Genomic DNA, 24,719 nt, shown 5'->3' with positions numbered 1-24,719 from the left:
TATAAAAGACACCTGTCCACACACTCAATCAAACAGACTCCAACCTCTCCACACTGGCCAAGACCAGAAGGCTGTGTAAGGACATCAGGGATAAAATTGTAGACCTGCGCAAGGCTGGGATGGGCTACAGGACAATAGGCAAGCAGCTTTTTGTTTTAGATTCCGTCTCTCACAGTTGAAGTGTACCTATGATAAAAATGACAGACCTCTACATGCTTTGTAAGTAGGAAAACCTGCAAAATCGGCAGTGTATCAAATACTTGTTCTCCCCACTGTACATGTTCACTGACAACAGCCAGCAGAACAACTGGAAGAGGCTTCAAATGAACGACAAGAACTGAAGAGAACCCAGAACACTGGCAGAACACACAAGCATTGTGTTACTGTCGAGAGACCCTTTGGCTAAGGCCGCTGTCTGTCTCTCTCAGGATAAAGGCATGGATGTGATCTATTCATTATGACTCTACTGTTTCTATGAAATGGCCTCTGAAAATGCCAGTGGCAGCAAACAAGAGGAATTTTTAAAAATGACTGTGTAAGGGAAATGTTAATGTTTGTGCTATTCTTAACTAATTTCTGTTCTATTCATGTGCTTTTCTAAGTAACCAATTTCTGTGTTTATGCAAGTGGCTGACTGTACAAATCCTCACTATCAGTAGCTGCAATTTGGCAGTACGCCCAGATCTTGTTTTGAAAACGAACTAAAGATATCTCAGTTTCAAGGTCTCAGCATAGAGAGAAAGAAGCCTTGTGAGGTGTTGGTCTGTCACAAGAATGAAAAAAAAAACAGTCATGATTAATGAATTATGCTAAATCATGCAAATATAACTTGTCTTTATATACGGCTATACACAGACAACTGCTGGGTCTGCCAAGTCAGAGCTCCTGATTGACATTTGTACTACTGTGCAATGAGTTGGCTGGAAACTCTCCAGCGCGCTGACAATAAACAATTATTAATTTAAGATTGACTTTGAGTGTCCCTGTGAATTTCCATGACAACTGTGTCCCAATTCTTAAAGCCCTTCTGGGCCTCATCTCCTTCCCTCCGTAATCACAGACTGTGGACAAGACAAAAAAGTTTCTGTGAAGGAGAGGGAGAGGTGAGGGCAGAGGAAGAGTACGTACAGGAAATTACACGTGCAACGTTGGCTGGTCCCCCCACACACAGGAAGCCATGCTAGGGTCTCAACTGGTTACAGTGGGAGCAAGTTTCTCTTTCACTATCTAATGCGTAGGCATGGCATGCCTTGACATGAACAATGCTGGGTGTCTGCCAGGGCATCCTCTCTGAAGCTTCTGTGTGTGTGTGTGTGTGTGTGTGTGTGTGTGGGGGGGGTACACATGATTCATAGCCAAACAACTCACTATAAAAGCTTGTGCGTGCGTGTTCACATGACTGTACTTATGAGAGAGAGAATGCGCGTGTGTTCACATGACTGTATTTATGAGAGAGAGAATGCGCGTGTGTTCACATGACGGTGTGTATAAGTATGTGTGTGTGTGTGTGTGTGTGTGCGTGCGTGCGTGTTCGTGTGTAAAGAGAGAGTGGGGCCGATGGAAAAGGTAAGAAGTCTACCACAGGAATGTTTCAATAAGACGTGCATTAGTAGAGCCAAGGCCTGGTTGAGGAAACTGACAGTGTTCTTTCATTGACACTTCCTGTAGTCACAGAGCAGTGCTCAGAGCAGGGCTCTGCTGGACTAATGTACGTCAGGCTGGCCTGCTGTTCTGCTGCTGCTCTAAAGGGGGAAGAGAGGGGAAAGACCCTGCTGAATTCTATGGCTCAGACTGGATTGGCTAAGGGTGTTGACACAGTAGCAACTCAGCACACACACGCACTGGGACGTATAGGCCAGGGTGCTAACAGGACACACACACACGCACACATTCAGGTGAGCCTGCCAGGGTAGCACAGCGGCAGTCCCCCTTTACTGTAGGAGGGGGCCTCTTGCGCTGCATACTTTAATAACTCAACTCACATGCTCCGGTACTCCTGGGACCCTGAGCAGAACTTAATTGCCAACAGTCAGACTCAGACTCACTCCAGCCACGATGACATTCACTTCACTATTTGTGTTTGGTAATGTTGCTGGCTATGGTTGTTGTGAGGGCCTTTGACAACACACTGGTGTGTGTGTCTACCCACAAACATGAGTGATTGGAGGAGCAGTAAGGGGAATTCCTACTGTATATCAGCTGACAGACTCCATCTCTACAAAGATTATACCAATCAAGCCCACCCTTAATGACACTGCACGTCTTACCTTTTGAACCTTACTTAAATGGGACATCCACTCAAAAAAAAAATGCACACAAATCACATAGAAACAACAGTTTGAGGATTAAATTAAAGCAGTAAATGTCATTAGAAAAGCATGAGACGTCAAATCCCACCACAGAGTAATGAGTTGCCTACTGCGGGGGAAAACGACACAGACAGACAGAGAGAGAGAGAGAGAGAGAGAGAGTTCAGGTCTCTAACTAACCGTCAGATGTGGTCTAACTCAGTCAAGTCTGTAATTGAGTTCTGGGCAGTTCTGGGTTGAGAGCAAGGAACGATAGAAGAATGGTAGAGAGGGAGGGATGGCAACAGCCCACAAGGGGAAAACAATTGGTTACCCTTCCTTCCCATGCCACATCACGTACCCTTTAACTTCAAGTACTATACATACGTTTTTTAATTTATTGTAGAACTGCTACAAGGAACTCTTTCAGGGATCCCTAAATCCAATACCACAAAGCTGTAACTAATACAGTACAGTATGCATTGCCGCACCTGATTGGTTATCAATTATGCCATTATGGTGAGTAGAAAAACAGTGGTTCATTTTTGCTTGTTTTTTTCTGTACTCCAAATAGCATTTTAGAACTTTTAAATGGTGTAGAAATGCAGTAGACCAAAATAAGCTTTCTAGAAAGTCCTTGGAGGGAAATGAATCCTTGGAGGGGGAGTTACCACTGATGATGTTTCTAAAGTGAATGTTCATTTTCAAATTGATTTATTGAATACATTAGGACATATACAAATTAACAGTTAAAACAATTATTCAACACAATGCATTTTAGTTTTAGCACATTTTCAATGAGATTTGTGACACAATTTGCTGATTTCCCATGGGCACCCATGACTGGTTCTTGACCACCCCCCCCCCCTCTTTGCTACCCCACTAAAAAAATCCTAGACTCGCCCCTGCCTGACTAACGATGAAACAGATGGAGACATGGAAGGACTGTGTACAAGCCAATAACTCAGTCATACAGTTACTGTTGAAGTCAGAATGACACTGGACTTAATTAATATTCTGGACCATTGGCCTTCATACTGATGCTGCATATGGAAAGAAGGCGAGGAGAGCAAAGGCCTAGGCTGTTGGCCCCGACATGACAGATGGAAACAGGCAGTGAGAGAAGTTGATACAGTTCTATCAATAAAGGAAGAATCTCACCAGGTATCTCTCGTCATCCTTCATCCCTGGTGTTCGGATGAGGTGGTTCTGCTCACCCCTCCAGTCCCCGAAACGTCGGAAGAAGTAGTTGGAGAGGAAACGGTTAATGGGGTCCCGTATGATGTTGATGTAGACGGGCTGCTCTATCCTGAACCTGACAGACAGAGGGACAGATGGATGAGTATAAGGTTTTCCACAGTGGGGCAGTATTGGGCCCTAGTTGATAAGGAGACATGCATAAAATGACATTTCCTCTCCAAATATCCATTAGTCAAGGCTTTTGTGAAAATGTAAACTATAGGAGCAGTTTAAAATAAACTTTGTCCAGGCATAGTAAGAATAGTACATTCCACTGTTTTAGGTGATTCTGTGTGCCATTGAGATCCTGGCATCAACTGCTTCAGTTGTCATACGTGGTGTGCTCTGCTGCAGTTACCTGGTGAAGTTGAGGAAGTGGACATGTCTGGTGTACAGGAAGGGCTGAGGGATGTTGCTGATGTTCCTCATAAGATCCACCTGAAAGACACACATCAAGAGAAATGACTGTACTAGTCTATACTTGAATCAAAAACAGTCATTCTCTCCAGGATGGAACCAGAACCAAACACAGAGTACATTTAGACCCATATTTTCTAAACCTTTGTGTGCTTTAATCGGCGATGATGGAATAGTTGTAATCAAAAACTATTTATTTATATAGCCCTTCTTACATCAGCTGATATCTCAAAGTGCTGTACAGAAACCTAAAACCCCGAACAATGCAGGTGTAGAAACACGATACAGGTCCAAGTGCATGATACAGGTCCATTCTACATCAAAACAAATGTCACACATATATTATTTAGTATATGTAATGTATTACACATTCATTTCACATGCTGGTTTCAGCAGAGAAATCAATTAGAAGGTTCCACCTCACTGTGCCTAACATCGACATAATGGTGTTTTCGAGACCCCCTTTAGACTGCGCCAGAAATGGACGTCATACAAGCTGGAACGAGATCCCTGATCCCCTCATCTCCCACTGTTGAGAGCAGCTAAATAACATCACATGTTGTTAGCCCTCGATGGGGCTTCCTGTTGATAAAGCCCATATGTACAGTGGCAATAACAGGTATGTGAATTCTTTGGAATTACCTGGATTTCTGCATAAATTGGTCATCAACTTTGATCTGATCTTCATCAAAGTCACAACAATAGACACACATAATATACTTAAACAAATAACACACAAATTACAGTATTTTTCTTGTCTATATTGAATACAGAATTCAATCATTCACAGTGTCGGTTGGCCTAACTGGCTGGCATGAACATAAACCACGGGGGAAAGCGTCCTTCATTCGTTATTTAAGTGCATAGATGACATTTATTTGTTCCCGCTGCCCCTGTTTCGATACAGATGCATGATAATGGTCCATTCTACATCAAAACAAATGTCACACATATATTATTTAGCATTGGTAAAGACACGATTAAATCGAGAATATTCCGATGGGTGACAATATTAGCCTATCACTTGTGAATTATATATTATCATTTGTGAATGATGCCCAGCATAAGAAACAACGCCCCCCCCCCCCGACTTTTTCGAATCATAGTCGCACACTTTACGTAGCATAGCCCATAGGCCTACATGTTTTAATAAGGTTTGTATCACAACTAAAGTGGCCAAATAACTTCTTAAAATTAAGCACATTAATATGTTTTACAAGGGATGTAAGAGCCTAAGTGGGATACATAAGCAGCGAGTGAGTTTCGAGTTTGGGGAAGATAATATTCACCATAAAAAAAATGCACCTTTATAATAAAAGCATTACATGCATAAATGCATTTGCGGGTCACTTTTGACAAGGGTGTTTTCCGCTAAACATAACATTCGCGCTTATAGCCTACTACCATGTTGCGCATTGCTGCGCTGATAAATGTGAAGAAACATGTCTACAACTTCAGCAAGCTGTCAAACTATCGTCCATAAAGCACAAGCTACACGCTGTAGTAAACAAGTCCGAGGCAGGATAGAGCGCAATCAGTGCAGATGGGTGCATGACAATTCTCCCCGGTTGCTAGTGGTGGGCAAGTGGGAATGATCGAAATCAGAAACCCAACCCTCAAATATCCAACGGATCTAGGAACATAACCTCACAAATCTACGTTTAGGAAGATACTGACTTCATGACCGAAATGATCCTATTTAAACGTTGTAGTATAAAAGTTTAAATAGAATCAATGTTTACAACTAATATCGATGCAACATAGGCTGTTTTTTTGGTTTAGCTGCAAATGAACACTATAAATGGCTCCATTTTCAGCTGGCGGAAGTTAGCAATTTCGTCATTTAAAAAGTGGTGCACTAGCATTTTCCAGCCCTTACGACCGGTTCAGGAATTTGCCTGTCTAACATCCGCTCACTTGCGCTGAGATGGGAGGGTGCCCTTAAAAACGTGCGCAAATATGCCAATTTCAGTGAGCGCAACTAGGGATATATAAAACTGACCAAAATCTGGTCTTAGTGGTAACGCAATTGTTTATGGCATTGATTTTGCCAGCGAAGGCACACACAGTACTCTTATGCACATTACCAATGCTGATTAAAATATCAGCGCAGCAAAACAGTCAGACATTCCCCTTTTTTATTTATATAGGAAATTATTGAAAAAGTCTGCTACTCCAAGCCAGGGCCGGCAGGACCTTCTCAATGTTACGTGGTAAACGTGGTAGCTAGTATACAGGTACATGTGATCCATGGCAGAGCTGCGCCTGCTGTGTAACATCTTTGGCGACAGAGAGAGAACACAGCATCACACTCAGAGAAAAGCTGTGTTGCTATTATTGACCACGCTGAAATAAACCCATCGCTCCTGAGAGACACACACAGGTCACTATGCGATGTGGTGAGGTAAGTAGGGCTCCAGAGTCTAGGGGACCTCAGCTACCCAGGCTGAGAGCATTGGTTCTGGGGAAATGCATTATTGCCAAAGGCTGGTGTAACACTAAGGAGACCAGTCTCAGATTATTGCATGGTTTGCTTTTTCCGTAAAGTTTTTTTGAAATTAAGGAGTGGTATATCTATATTTCCATGTATTTTTTATTTTTTTATTTTATTTTACCTTTATTTAACTAGGCAAGTCAGTTAAGAACAAATTCTTATTTTCAATGATGGCCTAGGAACAGTGGGTTAACTGCCTGTTCAGGGGGGGAACGACGACCTTGTCAGCTTGGGGATTTGAACTTGCAACCTTCCGGTTACTAGCCCAACGCTCTAACCTCCGCCCGGCAGAGTAGCCTAGTGAATATGAATATGAACTTTATCAAACAAAACATACATGTATTGTGTAACATGAAGTCCTATTAGTGTCATCTGATGAAGATCATCAAAGGTTAGTGATTAAGTTTATCTCTATTTGTGCTTTTTGTGACTCCTCTCTTTGGCTGGAAAAATGGCTGAATTTTGGGTTGGTGGTCACCTAACATAATCGTTTGTGGTGCTTTCACTGTAAAGCCTATTTGAAATCATACACTGTGGTGGGATTAACAACAAGATTACCTTTAAAACGGTATAAGATACATGTATGTTTGAGGAATTTTAATTCTGAGATTTCTGTTGTTTTGAATTTGGCGCACCGCACTTTCACTGGCTGTTGTCATATCATCCCGTTAACGGGATTGCAGCCCTAAGAAGTTTTAACAGAAGTGTTTTAGGGCTCTCTTTTCCAGTGGCTTCATGACTCTTGCGGTGTTCTGACACTGTGTACTGCCACGCGTTCAGGCTTGATGAATGAGTAAACAACTAACAGTTTATTAAATATTAGCTTTAAATAAATATGGGCTTCAAATGTAAATGGGTCAGTGATGTTTATAAATATTTAGCATTTACTGACCATTCAAACATTCAAAACTGATTGAAATAATGAGAAACATATTTCTCCAGTACACTTTAACCTCTCTGATCTACCCATCCCGGATCCGGGAGCGTAATCATCGCCTCAAACGAATTAGCATAACGCAGCGGACATAAATCTTCCTACAAAATCTTCCTATTTATGAAAATCACAAATGAAATATATTGAGACACAGCTTTTTGTTAATCACACTGTCATCTCAGATTTTCAAAATATGCTTTACAGCCAAAGCTAGACAAGCATTTGTGTAAGTTTATCATGCTATGCTAAGTTTATCATGCTATGCTCTTCTGGCAGCAGGCAACATTTTCACAAAAATAAGAAAAGCAATCAAATTAAATCATTTACCTTTGAAGAACTTTGGATGTTTTCACTCAGGAGACTCCCAGTTAGATAGCAAATGTTCCTTTTTTCCAAAAATATAATTTATGTAGGCGAAATAGCTCCCGTTTGTTCATCACACTTGGCTGAGAAATCGACCGGAAAATGCTGTCACTACAACGCCAAACTTTTTTCCAAATTAGCTCCATAATATCGACAGAAACATGGCAAACGTTGTTTAGAATCAATCCTCAAGGTGTTTTTAACATATCTATTCGATAATATATCCGTCGAGACAATTGGTTTCTCATAAGAAGCGATTGGAAAAATGGCTACCTCAGTATTTTCCGCAAGATTTTCTGCGGGAGACATCATGTGACCACTTGCTAAATGTGGTCCCTTACGGCTATTCTTCAACAGAAAGGCGTGAAAAGACGTCACAATGCTGTAGAAACCTTGGGGAATACGTAGAAAACGTAAGCTCATTCGTAGCTCATTCACAGCCATATAAGGAGTCATTGGCATGAGGCGGTTTTAAAAAATGAGGCACTTCCTGATTGGATTTTTATCTGGGTTTCGCCTGTAACATCAGTTCTGTTGCACTCACAGACAATATCTTTGAAGTTTTGGAAACGTCAGAGAGTTTTCTATCCAAAGCTGTCAATAATATGCATAGTCGAGCATCTTTTCGTGACAAAATACCTTGTTTAAAACAGGAACGTTTTTTATCCAAAAATTAAAATACTGCCCCCTAGTCGTAAACACTGATGGAAAAATCCTATGAGGATATGAAACAAGACCACATAGAGAATAGCACAAATATTCATCATCATTCTCCTCCTCTCTCAGGAGTCTGAGAAAGTCTGTAAATGCAGCGTTTAAAAAAATATCAAATCATTTATCAGTAACAACTACAAGTACAACTTACTGTAATAGTTATAGCAAAAAAATATTTCTCAACAAGAATTTTGCTAGTACTGTCTGGGAGTGGTCTGAGTGGTGAGGGGAAAACTGAAAGCTGTTATTACTAGCCGTTATTGGCAGAGAGGTTTGGAACTCTTTGTTATTGGTCTTTTAACCAAATTACAGCCTGGCAATGCCACCAGGCAAGCCGAAACACCCGCCAAAGCAAACCAGGAAATAACACTGATAAAAACAATTTTACAGTGTTGGTTTTATCGATTATTGTACAGTATGATACAAAACACATAAAAAAACATAATTCTGACTGCACTGGGCTTCTAACAAGCCATGCCTGCTTACGTTGGTGTTAGACGGCAGGAAGTGTAATTTATAGAAAGGCATATTTTATCGGTCTGGCACTGATGGAGGACACCCAAGAGGGGTCCTACCACTAGACAGGTGTGCCTAATTAGCTTTCTAATTTCCCCAAAATACCACTAGAATAAAGGAAGATTAACAACAAGAGGGAGAGAGAGAGATGTAGGGAGAATCTCAATTGCATAATCCTCACATCCTCCCCTCCCATACTTCTCAAAACTCATTGGATGAGAAAGCCAGGGATCCCTCCCCTCTGAGAGAATGGCAGTTTTTTAATCCTTCAGAAATCCTGCCATTCAGTAAGGTTTTCATTGATGTTGGCATTTGTGTTGGTATTTCCAGTGGCACAGCCTGGCATTTCAACATGTCTCTGAGGGATGCGGCTTTAAACACACGCATCACTTCCTCTATAAATGCTGTGCTGATGTCCTTAAGATGCTCTCAGAAATCATGAAAAGACATCCCCATCCCTTTAGCCTGTTCATTTAAAAAACGGATGGACAATACAGTAGCCTGCTGTACAACAGCTTAAAGTGGTAGCATTAGAACATCACTCAATAAAGGCATAAAGGTATTGTGGCTCCTTCCAGTCATCAAACAACAAGGCAACCCTCCCCACTTCTCTGTGTTGTTCAATAGATGTTGAAGAAAAAAAGGGAACTGTACAGGGCATATTCTAGATTTGTGGGTTAGGGTCGGGTGCGGGCCTCAGATTTTCACTCTATCACATATAGTTGGGCGGTTGCTACAAACACCTGACCCGTGCATCACTAACATACACCTCCTCCACCCATATCTCTCTCCCCACCCCCGTCTTACCTGTTCATGTTTGGTGAGGCGTGTCTTGTTGTGGATGTCTGAGGAGACAAGGTTGAACTGATGTCTCTCTGCCAGCAACCTCAGTAGGATGACCACTGTCCTGCTGCCACACTTCCCCACGCGGTTATACACCACCTGACTGGGGAACGGCAGAACCTGCAAGGGGAACACAAGAAAACACACTGCTGAGTGAGGAGATTAAACAACTTTATAATCAAATAACAATTAGTTCATCTATACCACTGATTGTAAAGATAAGGTTAAGAATAATGTTAGGTGCAGCTTAAACATGACACCAGGTAAGAAAATGTAAATACACTGACATTGGGATTGGACCCCTCATTTCCCTCAACTGTCACTCTGTTCTTCCTCTCTGACTTCCCATGGGCTGTTCTCACTCAACCCCCGATGCCCTGCAATTCTGCAGATACACTATATATATACACAACAGTATGTTGACACCCCTTCAAATTAGTGGATTCAGCTATTTCAGCCACACCCATTGCTGGCAGGTGTATAAAATTGAGCACACATCCATGCAATCTCCATAGACAAACATTGGCTGTGGAATGGCCTTCCTGAAGAGCTCAGTGACTTTCAACATGGCACGTCATAGGATGCCACCTTTCCAACAAGTCAGTTCATCAAATGTATGCCCCGGTCATCAGTAAGTGCGGTTATTGTGAAGTGGAAATGTCTAGGTAGGCCACACAAACTCACAGAACATGACCGCCGAGTGCTGAAGCGCAAAGCGTGTAAAAATTGTCTGTCCTCGGCTGCGACACTCGCTCAGCACAAGAACTGTTCGCCTGAGAGCTTCATTAATTAGATTTCCATGGCAACCGCACACAAGCCTAAGATCACCATGCGCAATGCCAAGCGTCGACTGGAGGGGTGTAAAGCTTGCAGCCAATGGACTCTGGAGCAGTGGAAACATGTTCTCTGGAGTGATGAATCACGCTTCACCATCTGGCAGTCCAACGGACGAATATGGGTTCGGCGGATGTATAGTGCCAACTGTAAAGCTTGGTGGAGTAGGAATAATGGTTCAGGTTAGGCCCCTTAGTTCCAGTGAAGGGAAATCTTAACTCTACAGCATACAATGGCATTATAGACGATTCTGCGCTTCCAACGTTGTGGAAACAGTTTTGGGAAGGACCTTTCCTGATTCATCATGACAATGCCCCCGTGCACAAAGCGAGGTCCATACAGAAATGGTTTGTCGAGATCGACGTGGAACAACTTGACCGGCCTGCACAGAGCCCTGAACTCAACCCCATCGAACACATTTGGGATGAATTGGAACGCCAACTGCGATCCGGACCTAATCGCCGAAAATCATTGCCCAACCTCACTAATACTCTTGTGGCTGAATGGAATAAAGTCCACGCAGCAATGTTCCAACGTCTAGTGGAAAGCCTTTCCAGAAGAGTGGAGGCTGTTATAGTAGCAAAGGGTTGACCAACTCCATATCAATGTCCATGATTTTGGAACAAGATGTTCGACAAGCACATACTTTTGGTCATGTAGTGTGGACTCCACATGCAATGCTTTAACACATACACTCAAACATATAGACACAGCTGACACAAGCAATTCTCACTTGATTCCGTCGGATAGCAGAAGGTTGACTAAATCTTCAGCATCTCTGAGAAAAAAACACAAAGAAAGAGAATTCTGTGCGTGTACACGTACGTGAGGACGACAAGTTTTGCAGTGTACACTCATTTGACTCACCCCAGACTCCTGAGGGCCATCGTAACATTTGCGCAAGGGCCCCTGAAGAATGAGGTCAAACCTACTGAGATTACCCACCCTAAAAGAGGGAGAGAGGGAGCAATGTGCACCCTGTTTCCCGAAAGGAAAAAAAGCAACCCATCCTGTCAAGAACGCCAAGGTCATCTCAGCCCATGCTGCCCTTCAGTCCCCAGACTTTTTGGCCTTGATGGAGACATGGATCACCCCAGAGAACGTCGCTACTCCAGCTGCTTTTTCTTCATCTGACAACGTGTTCTCTCATAGTCCGAGAGCATCTGGTTGTCACGGTGGAGGCACAGGGCTACTCATTTCTCCTAAGTGTAGATATAATTAAGGATATTTTTTTAATGTCATTTGAATTCCATGCTGTCTCTGTCACCTGTCCACTCAAGTTTAACATTGTCATCTATCGCCCACCAGGTGCCTTTAAAGTTACTCAATGAGCTTGACACCTTAATAATCAAATTTCTTGACGATGGCTCATTGTACTTCAACCTCCCAATGCTTTAATAAGCTCTTTCCACCTTTTTTATTTTCACCTCATCCTTTCCCAGTCACCTCCCACGCACAAGGCAGGCAATACCCTTGACCTCATCTTCTCTAGAGGTTGTTCCCCTACTAATCTCAACGCATCACCACTCAGCCCTACCCATAAGTTGCGATTTTCACTCTCTCTCCTACTACTCTCTACTCTTCAAGCCTCTCTCTGATAAATCCTTTTCAAACCTGTCTCCTAACTCTGCTTCTTCGACCCTACTCTCCTCCATTTCCGCATCATTTGACTCTCTCTGTCCCCTTTCCTCCTGGCCGGCTTGACCTTCCCCTCACGCTCTGTGGCTGAGTGACTCGCCGTAGTCAGCTAAACGGAAATGTCCAAAGGACCTATCATCCTTCCACTCCCTCTCTCTACTTTTCTTCCTCTGTATCCAACTCATCCCTGACCACTGGCTGCATCTGTCAAGTTGAACAGAGAAGCTCACTCCTCAAGAATGTCAAACTACAGACCGATATCCCTTTCTTTTCTTTCCAAAGAATTTGAGTGTGCTGTCTCTGGCCATCTCTCGTTATCGCTCTTCGAAAGATCTTCTTGACCCTAACCAGTCAGGCTTCAAGGCCGGCTCACTTAACTGAGATCGCTCTCCTCTGTCACAGAGGCTCTCAACTCTGCCAAAGCCAACACTCTCCTCTGTTCTAATCCTCCTAAACCTATCCGCTGCCTTAAAACAACGTGAACCATCAGATCCTCCTCTCCACCCTCTCAGGGATGGGCATCTCAGGCTCTGCACACTCCTGGATTGGAACCTATCTGGCAGATCACTCCAACCATGTGGTGTGTCTGTACCATATGCTCTCACTACTGGTGTCCCCCAGGGCTCGGTTCTAGGCCCGTTTCTCTTTACACAGTCACTCGGCTCCGTCACATCCTCACATGGTCTCTATCATTGCTATGCGGATGGCACTCAACTACTCTTCTCCTTCCCCCCTTCTAACACCTAGGTTGCGACACGCATCTCTGTGTGCCTGGCAGACATCTCAGCTTGGATGCCGGCCTACCACCTCAAGCTCAACCTGACAGAAGGGTGCTGCTTTTCTGCCAGGGAAGGCCTGCCTGCTCCAAGACCACTGCATCACGGTTGACAACTCCACGGTGTCCCCCTCCCAGAGTGCAAACAACCTTGGAATGACCCTGAACAACACCCTGCAAACATCAAAGCAGTGACTCGCTACTGCAGGTTCATGCTCTACAACACCCTAGCATGTCTAATCCAGGTACTTGTCATCTCCCGTTTAGACTACTGAAAATCCCTGCAATTTATTCAGAATGCAGCAGCCCTCCTGGTGTTCAACCTTCATAAATTCTCCCATGTCACCCAGCTCCTTGGCACACTCCACTGGCTTTCAGTCTTAGCTCGCATCATCTTCAAGACCCTGGTGCTTGCCTACGGAGCAGCATGGGGAACTACACCTCCTTACCTTCAGGCTTATGCTCAAACCCTACATGCCAACCCGAGCATTCCGTTCCGCCACTTCTAGTCTCTTGCCCTCCCTCCTATGGGATCGCAGCTCCTGCTCATTCCAGTCAAAGCACTACTGTCCTGGCACCCCAATGGTGGCACAAGCTCACCTGGCACCCCAATGGTGGCACAAGCTCACCTGGCACCCCAATGGTGGCACAAGCTCACCTGGCACCCCAATGGTGGAACAAGCTCACCTGGCACCCCAATGGTGGCACAAGCTCACCTGGCACCCCAATGGTGGAACAAGCTCACCTGGCACTCCAATGGTGGCACAAGCTCACCTGGCACCCCAATGGTGGCACAAGCACACCTGGCACCCCAATGGTGGCACAAGCTCACCTGGCACCCCAATGGTGGAACAAGCTCTCCTGGCACCCCAATGGTGGCACAAGCTCACCTGGCACTCCAATGGCGGCACAAGCTCACCTGGCACCCCAATGGTGGCACAAGCACACCTGGCACCCCAATGGTGGAACAAGCTCACCTGGCACCCCAATGGTGGCACAAGCTCACCTGGCACCCCAATGGTGGCACAAGCTTACCTGGCACCCCAATGGTGGCACAAGCTCACCTGGCACCCCAATGGTGGAACAAGTCAGGACAGTTGAGTCCCTCCCATCTTCCGAATTTAAAACACACTTTTACCCCATTTTTCTCCCCAATTTCTTGGTATCCAATTGTGCAGCACCCCATGGGTCTCACGGCCTGGACTCAAACCATGATCTCTAGTGGCACAGCTAGCAACAGCAATGCAGGGTCTTCGACCACTGCGCAACTCAGGAGGCCCCCTACCTCTTTTAAGAGTATCTTAACTGCTGATAAATACTTTGAGAGAAAATGTACTTGATAAGATTGTGATATCTTGTCTCACCTAGCTATCTTAAGATGACTGCACTAATCGTAAGTTGCTCCCCATAAGGTTGAACACCGCACTCCGCAGATATATAATTAGCATAATACAAACCTGTCAGTTTAAGCTAGAGCCATCTGTTATTTTGCATTGGATACGTCGCATCCACCGCATCTGCGGTGAAAGGTGACAGCTAGAGCGATATTTGTCAGACCATGACACATCCCGAAAATCGGTCTTCTTACAAAATTACCTGTAGCTTCTGAGCGATTTGGCCTAAAATATTATGACTCCTCTATGGAAAGATGAGACTATCACGAACACAATGGTGTTTTCTGTTTTGCTCAAGGACACTCCACAAGACTCGTCTGAAGTTACCCCGGAACAAGTTGAAAAAATGTATGGAAGTACAGTGCAATTCGGAAATGATTTAGACTTCACTTTCACACATTTTGTTACGTTACAGCCTTATTCTAAAATTGTTTTCCCCCCTCATTAATCTACACACAATACTGCATATTGACAAAGCGAAAACAGGTTTTTAGAATTTTGGGAAAATGTATACAAAAATATTCAGACCCTTTACTCAGTACTTTGTTGAAGCACCTTCGGCAGCGATTACAGCCTCAAGTCTTCTTGGGTGTGACGCTACAAGCTTGGCACACCGGTATTTGGGGAGTTTCTCCCATTCTTCCCTGCACACCCTGTCAAGCTCTGTCAGGTCGGGCTGGGGAGCGTCGCTGCACAGCTATTTTCAGGTCTCTCCAGTAATGTTCAAGTCCTGGCTCTGGCTGGGCCACTCAAGGACATTCAAGAAACTTGTCCCAAAGCCACTCCTGCTTTGTCTTGTCTGTGTGCTTAGGGTCGTTGTCCTGTTGGAAGGTTAACCTTCACCCCAGTCTGAGGTCCTGAGCACTCTGGAGCAAGTTTTCATCAAGGATCTCTCTGTACTTTGCTCCATTCATCATTCCCTTGATTCTGACTAGTCTCCAAATCCTTGCCACTGAAAAACATCCCCACAGCATAATGCTGCCACCACCATGCTTCACAGTAGGGATGGTGTTGGCCGGGTGATCAGAGGTGCCTGGTTTCCTCCAGACATTACTCTTGGCATTCAGGCCAAATAGTTCAATCTTGGTTTTATCAGACCAGATAATCTTGTTTCTCATGGTCTAATAGTCCTTTATGTGCCTTTTGTCAAACCCCAAGCGGGCTGTCATGTGGCTTCCGTCTGGCCACTCTACAATGAAGGCCTGATCTGCTTGGTGGAGTGCTGCGGAGATGTTGTCCTTCTGCAAGGTTCTCCCATCTCCACAGAGGAACTCTGGAGCTCTGTCAGAATGACTGTCAGGTTCTTGGTGACGTGCCTTACCAAGGACCTTCTTACCTGATTGCTCAGTTTGGCAGGGCTGCCAGATCTAGGAATAGTCTTGGTGGTTCCAAACTTCTTCCATTTAAGAATGATGGAAGACACTGTGTTGTTGGGGACCTTCAATGATGCAGACATTGTTTGGTACCCTTCCCCAGATCTGTGCCTCGACAAAATCCTGTCTCGGTGCTCTACGGACAACTTCATCGACCTCATGGTTTGGTTTTTGCTCTGACGTGCACTGTCAACTGTGGGACCTTACAGTATATAAACTGGTGTGTGCCTTTCCAAATCATGTCCAATCAATTGAATTTACCACAAGTGGACTCCAATCAAGTTGTAGAAACATCTCAAGGATGATCAATGGAAACAGGATGCACCTGAGCTCAATTTTGAGTCTCATAGCAAAAGGTCTGAATACTTACAGTATGTAAATAAGGTAGTTATGTTATTTAGCTGAGATTGCTTCCAGAGGCAGTTTGTAACGTGGTAGTGAGTGTTGCAACTGAGGACAGACAAACATTTTTTACACTCTACGCACTTAAGCTCACAGAACGGGACCTCCGAGTGCTGGGGTGGCCTACCACTTCTTGGCTGAACCATGGTTGCTCCAAGATGTTTCCACTTCACAATAAAAGCACTTACAGTTGACCGGGTCAGCTCTAGCAGGGCAGAAATTTGGTGAAATGACTTGTTGGAAAGGTGGCAGCCTATGACAGTGTCACGTGGAAAGTCACTGAGGTCTTCAGTTCATTCTACTGCCAATGTTTGTCTACACATGTCAGCAATGGGTTTGGCTGAAATAGCCAAATCGAACTAATTTGAAGGGGTGTTCACATAATTCTGGCCATCTAGTGTAGGTGCCGTGTTCAAGGGATTATTAAATAAATATTAACTATTTGGTTTTAATAACCCCCTCTTGAGCATAGTCAGAACTACACACAAACTTTTTTTATTTTATCATCACGTGTTTATTGGCAGAAATGTCTTCTGGAACGTGAACTTTCATGTGCCCTAAAAAACTTGTAAATAAGAATAAAAGTGTTCAAATTACGAGCCTAGTTGGTTTAGCCACAGAGAAAAAGACAGGGACGTTCCTGCTAGCCATGATTGACTGAGATCATGGCTTGGCTGGACATGCCGAGAGATGAGTTTGGATTGGTCTGCCATGTAGCACGCTTCTGTCTATAACATGAGCTGGTCAGTATGTGTAGGTAATACTTTCTAACGCGTAAAAAAAATAAGATCATCTGAGTTTTGAAATCAGTGGAATTAGAATATGATAGCTAAGGAGATTGAGAAATGTCAGGTTTTGCAAATATTGCAAATATGCAGAGAGAGTCAAAGATTACACACAGAAGAAGGCTGTTATATAAAACACCTCTGTCCAGATTACATCTTCAAACTAAGGGCAACCATGGCATCTGTGACAGAGGGAGAAGCGTCCCTCCATGTATACGGGTAAAAAAGTGTTCCGGACATATTCAAGTCTGTGCTAGCAAAACAGTCCTGTAGCATCCGCATCATCTGACCACTTCCGTATTGAGCAAGTCACTGGTACTGCCTGCTTTAGTTTTTGCTTGTAAGCAGGAATCAGGAGTTTAGAATTATGGTCCGATTTGCCAAATGGAGGGTGGGGGAGAGCTTTGTATGCATCTCTGTGTGTGGAGTAAAGGTGGTCTCGTGTTTTTTTCCCCTCTGGTTGCACATGTGACATGCTGGTAAAACTGATTTAAGTTTGCCTGCATTAATGTCCCCTGCCACCAAGAGCGCCGCTTCTGGATGAGCATTTTCTTATTTGCTTATGGCCTTATAGAGTTGGATGAGTGCGGTCTTAGTGCCAGCATCGGTTTGTGGTGGGAAATAGATGGCTACGAATAATATAGATGAGATCTCTCTTGGTAGATAGTGTGGTCTACACTAAAGTACCTCGTCTGAGGTACTTTACCTCAGGCGAGCAATACCTCAATACTTCTTTAATATTAGTCATCGTGCACCAGATGTTATTGACAAAAAGACACACACCCAAACCCCTCGTCTTACCAGACGTAGCTTCTCTGTTCTGCCGGTGCACGGAAAATCCCGCCAACTCTATCTGTTTCGTCGTTCAGCCACGACTCTGTGAAATGTAAGATATTACAGTTCTTAATGTCCCATTGATAGGGTAATGGTAGGTCATCAATTTTTATTTTCCAATGATTGCATGTTAACAAGTTGAATGGATGGCAGTGGGAGTTTACTCGCTTGCCTTCGGATTCTCAGAAGGCAGCCCGATCTGCGTCCTCCTTTTCTTCACGCAAATGACGGGGATTGGGCCTGTTCCTGGGAGAGCAGTATATCCTTCTCATCTGACTCGTTAAAGGAAAAAGCTGAGTAATCGCTGTTCTAATTTCCAGAAGCTCTTTTCAGTCATAAAAGACGGTAGCCGCAACATTATGTTGCAAAACATTACGAACAAAATAGCACAGTTGTTTAGGAGCATGTAAAACATCAGCCATCCTCTTCGGTGCCATCTTAACCTCTTAAGAGAGTGTGAACGATGCTGAATGGGTGTAGACAAAGAAGGGCTCTCTAGTAGGTTTACCAAAAGATTCAAGGGCCATTTTCTCAAAAGTGAGGTTACAAGTTTATCAACGTTCAAAGCAGAATTACTTCCCCATTGTTCCTCAACTGTAGTGTATAATATATTATTTTCTCGGAGTCTCTACTTTTTACCCAGTGTGAAAAACACAATTTCAATCGAATCGAGCTGGTAGGTCAGATGTTGATGTTATTATCTAGCTAGCCAATTTTGACATGGTCCATCAATCAATGTAGCCACATATGTTCCAAGATTGTGTAGCAGTCGGACGTGTGTTTTGTCTTGTCCTGTCCCATATCGTTTCTTTCCTTGTTTTTTCGTATATATTTTAATCTCACTTACCATCTACGGACTGAATATACTCTCCTGCAACTCACCTCACCCAATGTGGTATGGATCTGCTATTTTTATACTTTAGAACCGGAAACCCCAACAGGAGCTAGCCAGCTAACTAGCTACTAGCTAGTAGTCAGTTAGCCACTGCTAGCGGTCTTCACCGTTAACTCGGACACCAGCAAGCCTCAGCTTGGTCAATACCTGCCAGTCTGCACAGAGTGATATCGGACTGCTTTTTCTCTACCACATCTTCGAATTCCCACTGCAAGCTCTGAACCTATACAACGGAAAGGAGCAGCTAGTTAGCTGAGTGGCTACTCCCAGCTAACATCTCTGTCCCGATGCAAGCACCAGTTAGCCTTGAGCTAGCCTCGAGCTAAGCCCATCTCCCGGCTAGACAAAGAGGTCCACCAGCCAATTCTTAGGCTATAATACCTCTTTTGCCACTTGGCTTGGACAATTTACTGCTGACACGGAGCCCCGACAATCCATCACGACTGGTCTGCCGACATAATCGCCCAAGGTGGTTTCAACAGGCTCATCCATTGCGATGTCGCCGGAGGCCCATCTGCTAGCCCCGGCACGCTAACTGTCTGAATCGCTGTGTCTCCAGCTCGCCTACTGTAGTAGCGACTACTGAATCGGCTCCCTGACTCATCTATTGCTACTCATTGGACCCTATGATCACTCGGCTACACATGCCTCTCCCTAATGTCAATATGCCTTGCTATTGATGTTTTGGTTAGCGATTATTGTCTTATTTCACTGTAGAGCCAATATGGCTTAGCCCTTTTTGTTGCACTCCCCGACACATGCAGTGACCTCACCTGGCTTAACTGGTGCCTCTAGACACAAAACCTCTCATTGTCACTCAATGCCTAGGTTTACCTCCACTGTACTCACATCCTACCATACCCTTGTCTGTACATTATGCCTTGAATCTATTCTTCCACAGCCAGAAATCTGCTCCTTTACACTCTGTTCTGAACACACTAGATGACCAGTTCTGATAGCCTTTAGCAGTACCCTTATCCTACTCCTCCTCTGTTCCTCTTGTGATGTAGATGTTAACCCAGGCCCTGCAGCCCCCAGCATCATTACCATTTACCAGGCACTCTCATTTGTTGACTTCAGTAACTGTAAAACCCTTGGTTTCATGCATATTAATATTAGAAGCCTCCTCCCTAAGTTTGTATTATTCACTGCTTAAGCACACTCCACCAACCTACACCTACAGCCTATGTCCTACACTTCCATCCCCAAATACAACATTTTCCAACAAGATGGAACTGCCAAATGGGGCAGCTTTAGCCTGCAGAGTTCTGTCATACTATCCAGGTCTGTGCCCAAACAATTTGAGCTTCTACTTTTATAAATCCACCTTTCCAGATACAAGTCTTTTACAGTTGCCGCTTGTAATAGACACCCCCTCCAGCTGTGCCCTGGGCACCATATGTGAATTGATCGCCCCCCCATCTATCTACAGAGTTCATACTGTTAGGTGACCTAAACTGGGAAATGCGTAACACCCCGGCAGTCCTACAATCTAAGATGGATGCCCTCAATCTCACACAAATCATCAAGGAACCTACCAGGTAAAACCCTAAATCTGTAACCATGGGCACCCTCTTTGATATCGTCCTGACCAACTTGCCCTCTAAATACACCTCTGCTGTTTTCAACCAGAATCACTGCCTCATTGCCTGCGTCCGTAATGCGACCACCCCTCATCACTGTCAAACGCTCCCTAAAACACTTCAGTGTTCCCTAAAACACCTCATCTCATCAGTAGAGGATGCCTAGTTGCTCTTTTAAAAGTGCTTTCCTCACCATCTTAAATAAGCATGCCCCATTAATAAAATGTAGAACTAAGAACAGATATAGCCCTTGGTTCACCCCAGACTTGACTGCCCTTGACCAGCACAAAAACATCCCATGGCGTTCTGCATCAGCATCGAATAGCCCCCGCGATATGCAACTTTTCAGGGAGGTCAGGAACCAATATACACAGTCAGTTAGGAAAGCTAAGTCTAGCTTTTTCAAATTCGAAATTTGCATCCCGTAGCACTAATTTGAAAAAGTTTTGTGACACTGTAAAGTCCATGGAGAATAACAGCACCTCCTCCCAGCTGCCCACTGCACTGAGGATAGGAAATACTGTCACCGGCAATAAATCTACGATCATTTCAATAAGCATTTTTCTACGGCTGGCCATGCTTTCCACCTGGCTACCCCTACCAACAGCTCTGCAACCACTGCTGCAACTTGCCCAAGCCCCCTTCCGCTTCTCCTTCACCCAAATCCAGATAGCTAAGGTATACAACCTGGACCCTTCTTTCTAGAATTATCCGCCAAATTCTTTTGCAACCCCTATTACTAGTCTGTTCTCCCCTCTTTTGTATCGCCTGAGATCCCTCAAAGATTTGAAAGCTGCCGCAGTCATCCCACTCTTCAAAGGGGAGACACTCTAGACCCAAACTGTTATAGACCTATATCCATCCTACCCTGCCTTTCTAAAATCTTCGAAAGCCAAGATAACAAACAGATCACCAACCATTTCGAATCCCACCATACCTTCTCCACAATGCAATTTGGTTCCCAAGCTGGTCATGGGTACACTTCAACTATGCTCAAGGTCCTAAACGATATCATAACCGCCATTGATAAGAGACAATTCAGTGCAGCTGTATTAGTCGAACTGGCCAAGGCTTTCAACTCTGTCAATCACCGCATTCTTACTGGCAGACTCATTAGCCTTTGTTTCTCAAATGACTGCCTCGCCTGGTTCACCAACTACTTCTCTGATAGAGTTCAGTGTGTCAAATCGGGGGGGCCTGTTGTCTGGACCTCTCGCAGTCTTTATGGGGGTGCCACAGGGTTCAATTCTCAGCCCAACTCTTTTCTCTGTATATATCAATGATGTCGCTCCTGCTATTGGTGATATTTTTTGATCCACCTCTACACAGACGACACCATTCTGTATACTTCTGGCCCTTCTTTGGTCACTGTGTTACTAAACCTCCAAACGAGCTTCAATGCCATATAACACTCCTTCCGTGGCCTCCAACTGCTTTTAAATGCTAGTAAAACTAAATGCATGCTCTTCAACGGATTTGCTACCCACCTGACCGACAAGTATCACTACTCTGGACGGTTCTGACTTAGAATATGTGGACAACTACAAATACCTAGGTGTCTGGTTAGACCATAAACTCTCCATCCAGACTCACATTAAGCATCTACAATCCAAAATTAAATATAGAATCGGCTACCTATTTTGCAGCAAAGCCTCCTTCACTCATGCTGCCAAACATACCCTTGTAAAACTGACTATCCTACCAATCCTTGACTTCGGCGATGTCATTTACAAATAGCCTCCAACAAGCTACTCAGCAAACCAGATGCAATCTATCACAGTGACATCCATTTTGTCACTGATGCTCTCATTGGCTGGCCCTCGCTACATATTCGTCGCCAAACCCACTGGCTCCAGGTAATCTATAAGTACATTAGGGCTACTTACCACTGTTTACCAACTGTACAAAGTTTATACCGGTAACTTGCAAAGGAAACACTAACAGTACAACGGCAAATGCGTCCTTCTGCTGCTTGACAGGCAGAGCCCACAAAGGATGGGAAATTGAAATAAATCATTCATACTTGTCAGGTATAGTTCGCTTTTATATCACTCAAATATCCAATTAATGGTGGCCAATATTGATATATCGCTACCCTCACGCATCTGAAATGACATGATCAATTGATGTTTACTGATCATAAAAAGCATGCTGCATGAAGCATGAAGCATGATGATTTGTGCAATTGTTTTGCATGGAATAATTGGATATTTGTTGTTCTGACTATGCTCTTTAACAATCCCTTAAACGGCACGCAGTTGTCAATGGTTTTAGCTGCGCTGGGGTTCTCCTTGCCTCTCAGCAGGCAAATCTAACGCTTTGCTCCTTATTGTGATGTTTTATTGACAACGACTTATGTAAGAATGCATTTTGTCATTGTTTTTGAACATTCTCATGTTGAGCAGAGCTGTCTGGACTCCCTGGGGTAGAACTGTTATTGTATTTATGGCTGAGAAACAATCTATGAATAAAGATTAATAGCAAGCAGACTGTGACTAAGCACATACTGTACACACACACACACACACACACACACACACACACACACACACACACACACACACACACACACACACACACACACACACACACACACACACACACACTACTTCCTGACACACACTTACTGTAGTTCCTAGAAACAAACAGTGCCAGGCCTGTAACTCAGCCTACCATGGGAATAGTGTACAGTACTTCTGTTTTGAGTTAGCGTGGCTGTGCTGCGTTTACATCACTGATGGCACAGAGATTCTCATCCCTGGCTGCTCTGCATGTCGATGTCTCAGGCAGGACATGCTGGAGTACTTCCTGTTGTTAACGCGCTGTCTGCCTGATTATCTCTCTTCTCTCCCTTCCTACCCAGAGTGGAGCGGATTCACTGAGCTACATGGTTAATTGGACATCAGAGAACATTTGAGACAATAAAAAAGTGCACAAGCAAACTATTGCAATACTGTCCAATGGGGAATAAAATATGTTAAGAAACAGGAAACAGTCGCTACTTGTTATTTTGGGTTTTTCGTCTTGGTCAGGCCCAAAGATACAGGGCTAAGTTCATACGTGTGCATGCCATGAATCCAAACAGCCAATTTCAGGGAAATGTGTCACAAAACACGAGAGACTTGCATATGTTGCGTGTTTCCTTACATGTAACTAACTAAACCTTATAGTTTTAGGGCTTTTGCTTTTATTTAAGTTTAGCCCTTTTTACACTTTTCAAAAACCTTCAAAACAGAAATTCCCTGCATTAAGAACATGCTTTGCAATAACCAGTTAAGGTATACTTAACTAAGCCTCTGTCAGAAATAGCCAAACAACTGCAGTTTAAGGGGCAAATTAGAGGATGACACATCTCACGTAGCGTTAGCTGCTAACATAGCATTACCATCACTGTCTGAGAGGATGACATAATGACAGACATGGCTAATAGCAATGTTACCGTCACAGAGGGTAGGGAAAACTAGGGGCTTAGCCACCCCAGAATAAACCATCTGATGTGGTTGCTAATGGTAGCTAGCTGATAAACTTTGAGCTGAAAGGAGGGAAGAAAAAGAGGGGGTTAACCACAAGTATAATTAGTAATACAGTACCAGCCAGTATAGCCCACACAAGAGCACAGGGCTTTACAGTAGTAGTCTATCAGTCCTTTCTCTCCATTATAATCCCACTGGTCAGTGATTTAACAGATTGCAGTGCTACTGTGTCCGTGTTCTTTGGTAAACAAATAGTTTGGATTCATCATTATGACTTAGGAAACAGACAAGCTGTTCCTGGCTGCCTTTGGCTTATCCTGACCAGTCAGCCTTTCCAGATGGCCAACAGCCTCTCTGTTAAATCCTAGCAGTACAAAAGCAAGGTTGATATGAGCCAGCCACCAGTTCTCTCATCCACAGTTATTCCTGTCCATGTGACCATGTAACTCAGAGTTTCTTGGTCAAGTGGTCAGGAAACACTACTGGCCCATCTCAGCGCTTCTGATCACCACAGTCCAGAGAGTTACGCCACAGTTCACGCCAGCCCCTGCTCAGATAGGTAAAGTACAAGCCATGGTATTTTCTCAAAGTTAGGCTGGGTTAGTGGCCAACACTACAACATACCTCTCCAAGTCAACATAATAACATATAAACTTGGGCTAGATGTTGCCAGGATTAATCAAAACAGTCAGACCTTTAGGTCAGCTCCAAACAGACACGTAGCCAGACCTCTCCTCACACACAAGCACACACACACACACACACACACACACCAGATAAACTCTGAACACATCGCCAAAAATAGCTAGCCTAGACATGTTCACGAACACAGAAATGTGTCTCCCACCAACAAACACGACACTGTACTTATCCAATTTGTGAGTTGGATTGATAAATCTGTCACCGCACAGAAAGAGAGAAGGGG

General features: G+C 44.1%; 1 protein-coding gene across 1 annotated transcript in view; it reads right to left on the bottom strand.

Annotated features, from left to right (window-relative positions):
- The window catches only part of usta (uronyl 2-sulfotransferase a), a 138,733-nt gene that overhangs the window by 10,522 nt on the left and 103,492 nt on the right, over positions 1 to 24,719 (bottom strand). The window contains exons 3-5 of the mRNA XM_024400323.2: positions 9,773 to 9,928; positions 3,886 to 3,965; positions 3,450 to 3,603 (exon numbers count right to left, since the gene is read on the bottom strand). Coding sequence (XP_024256091.1) covers positions 3,450 to 3,603; positions 3,886 to 3,965; positions 9,773 to 9,928 — 390 coding nt within the window. The remainder of the gene's footprint in view (positions 1 to 3,449; positions 3,604 to 3,885; positions 3,966 to 9,772; positions 9,929 to 24,719) is intronic.

The sequence above is a fragment of the Oncorhynchus tshawytscha genome, linkage group LG05 (assembly GCF_018296145.1).
Source record: "Oncorhynchus tshawytscha isolate Ot180627B linkage group LG05, Otsh_v2.0, whole genome shotgun sequence".
NCBI lineage: Eukaryota > Metazoa > Chordata > Actinopteri > Salmoniformes > Salmonidae > Oncorhynchus > Oncorhynchus tshawytscha.
Note: the sequence above shows the minus strand (reverse complement) of the source record. Positions and strands in the feature narration are given on the sequence as shown.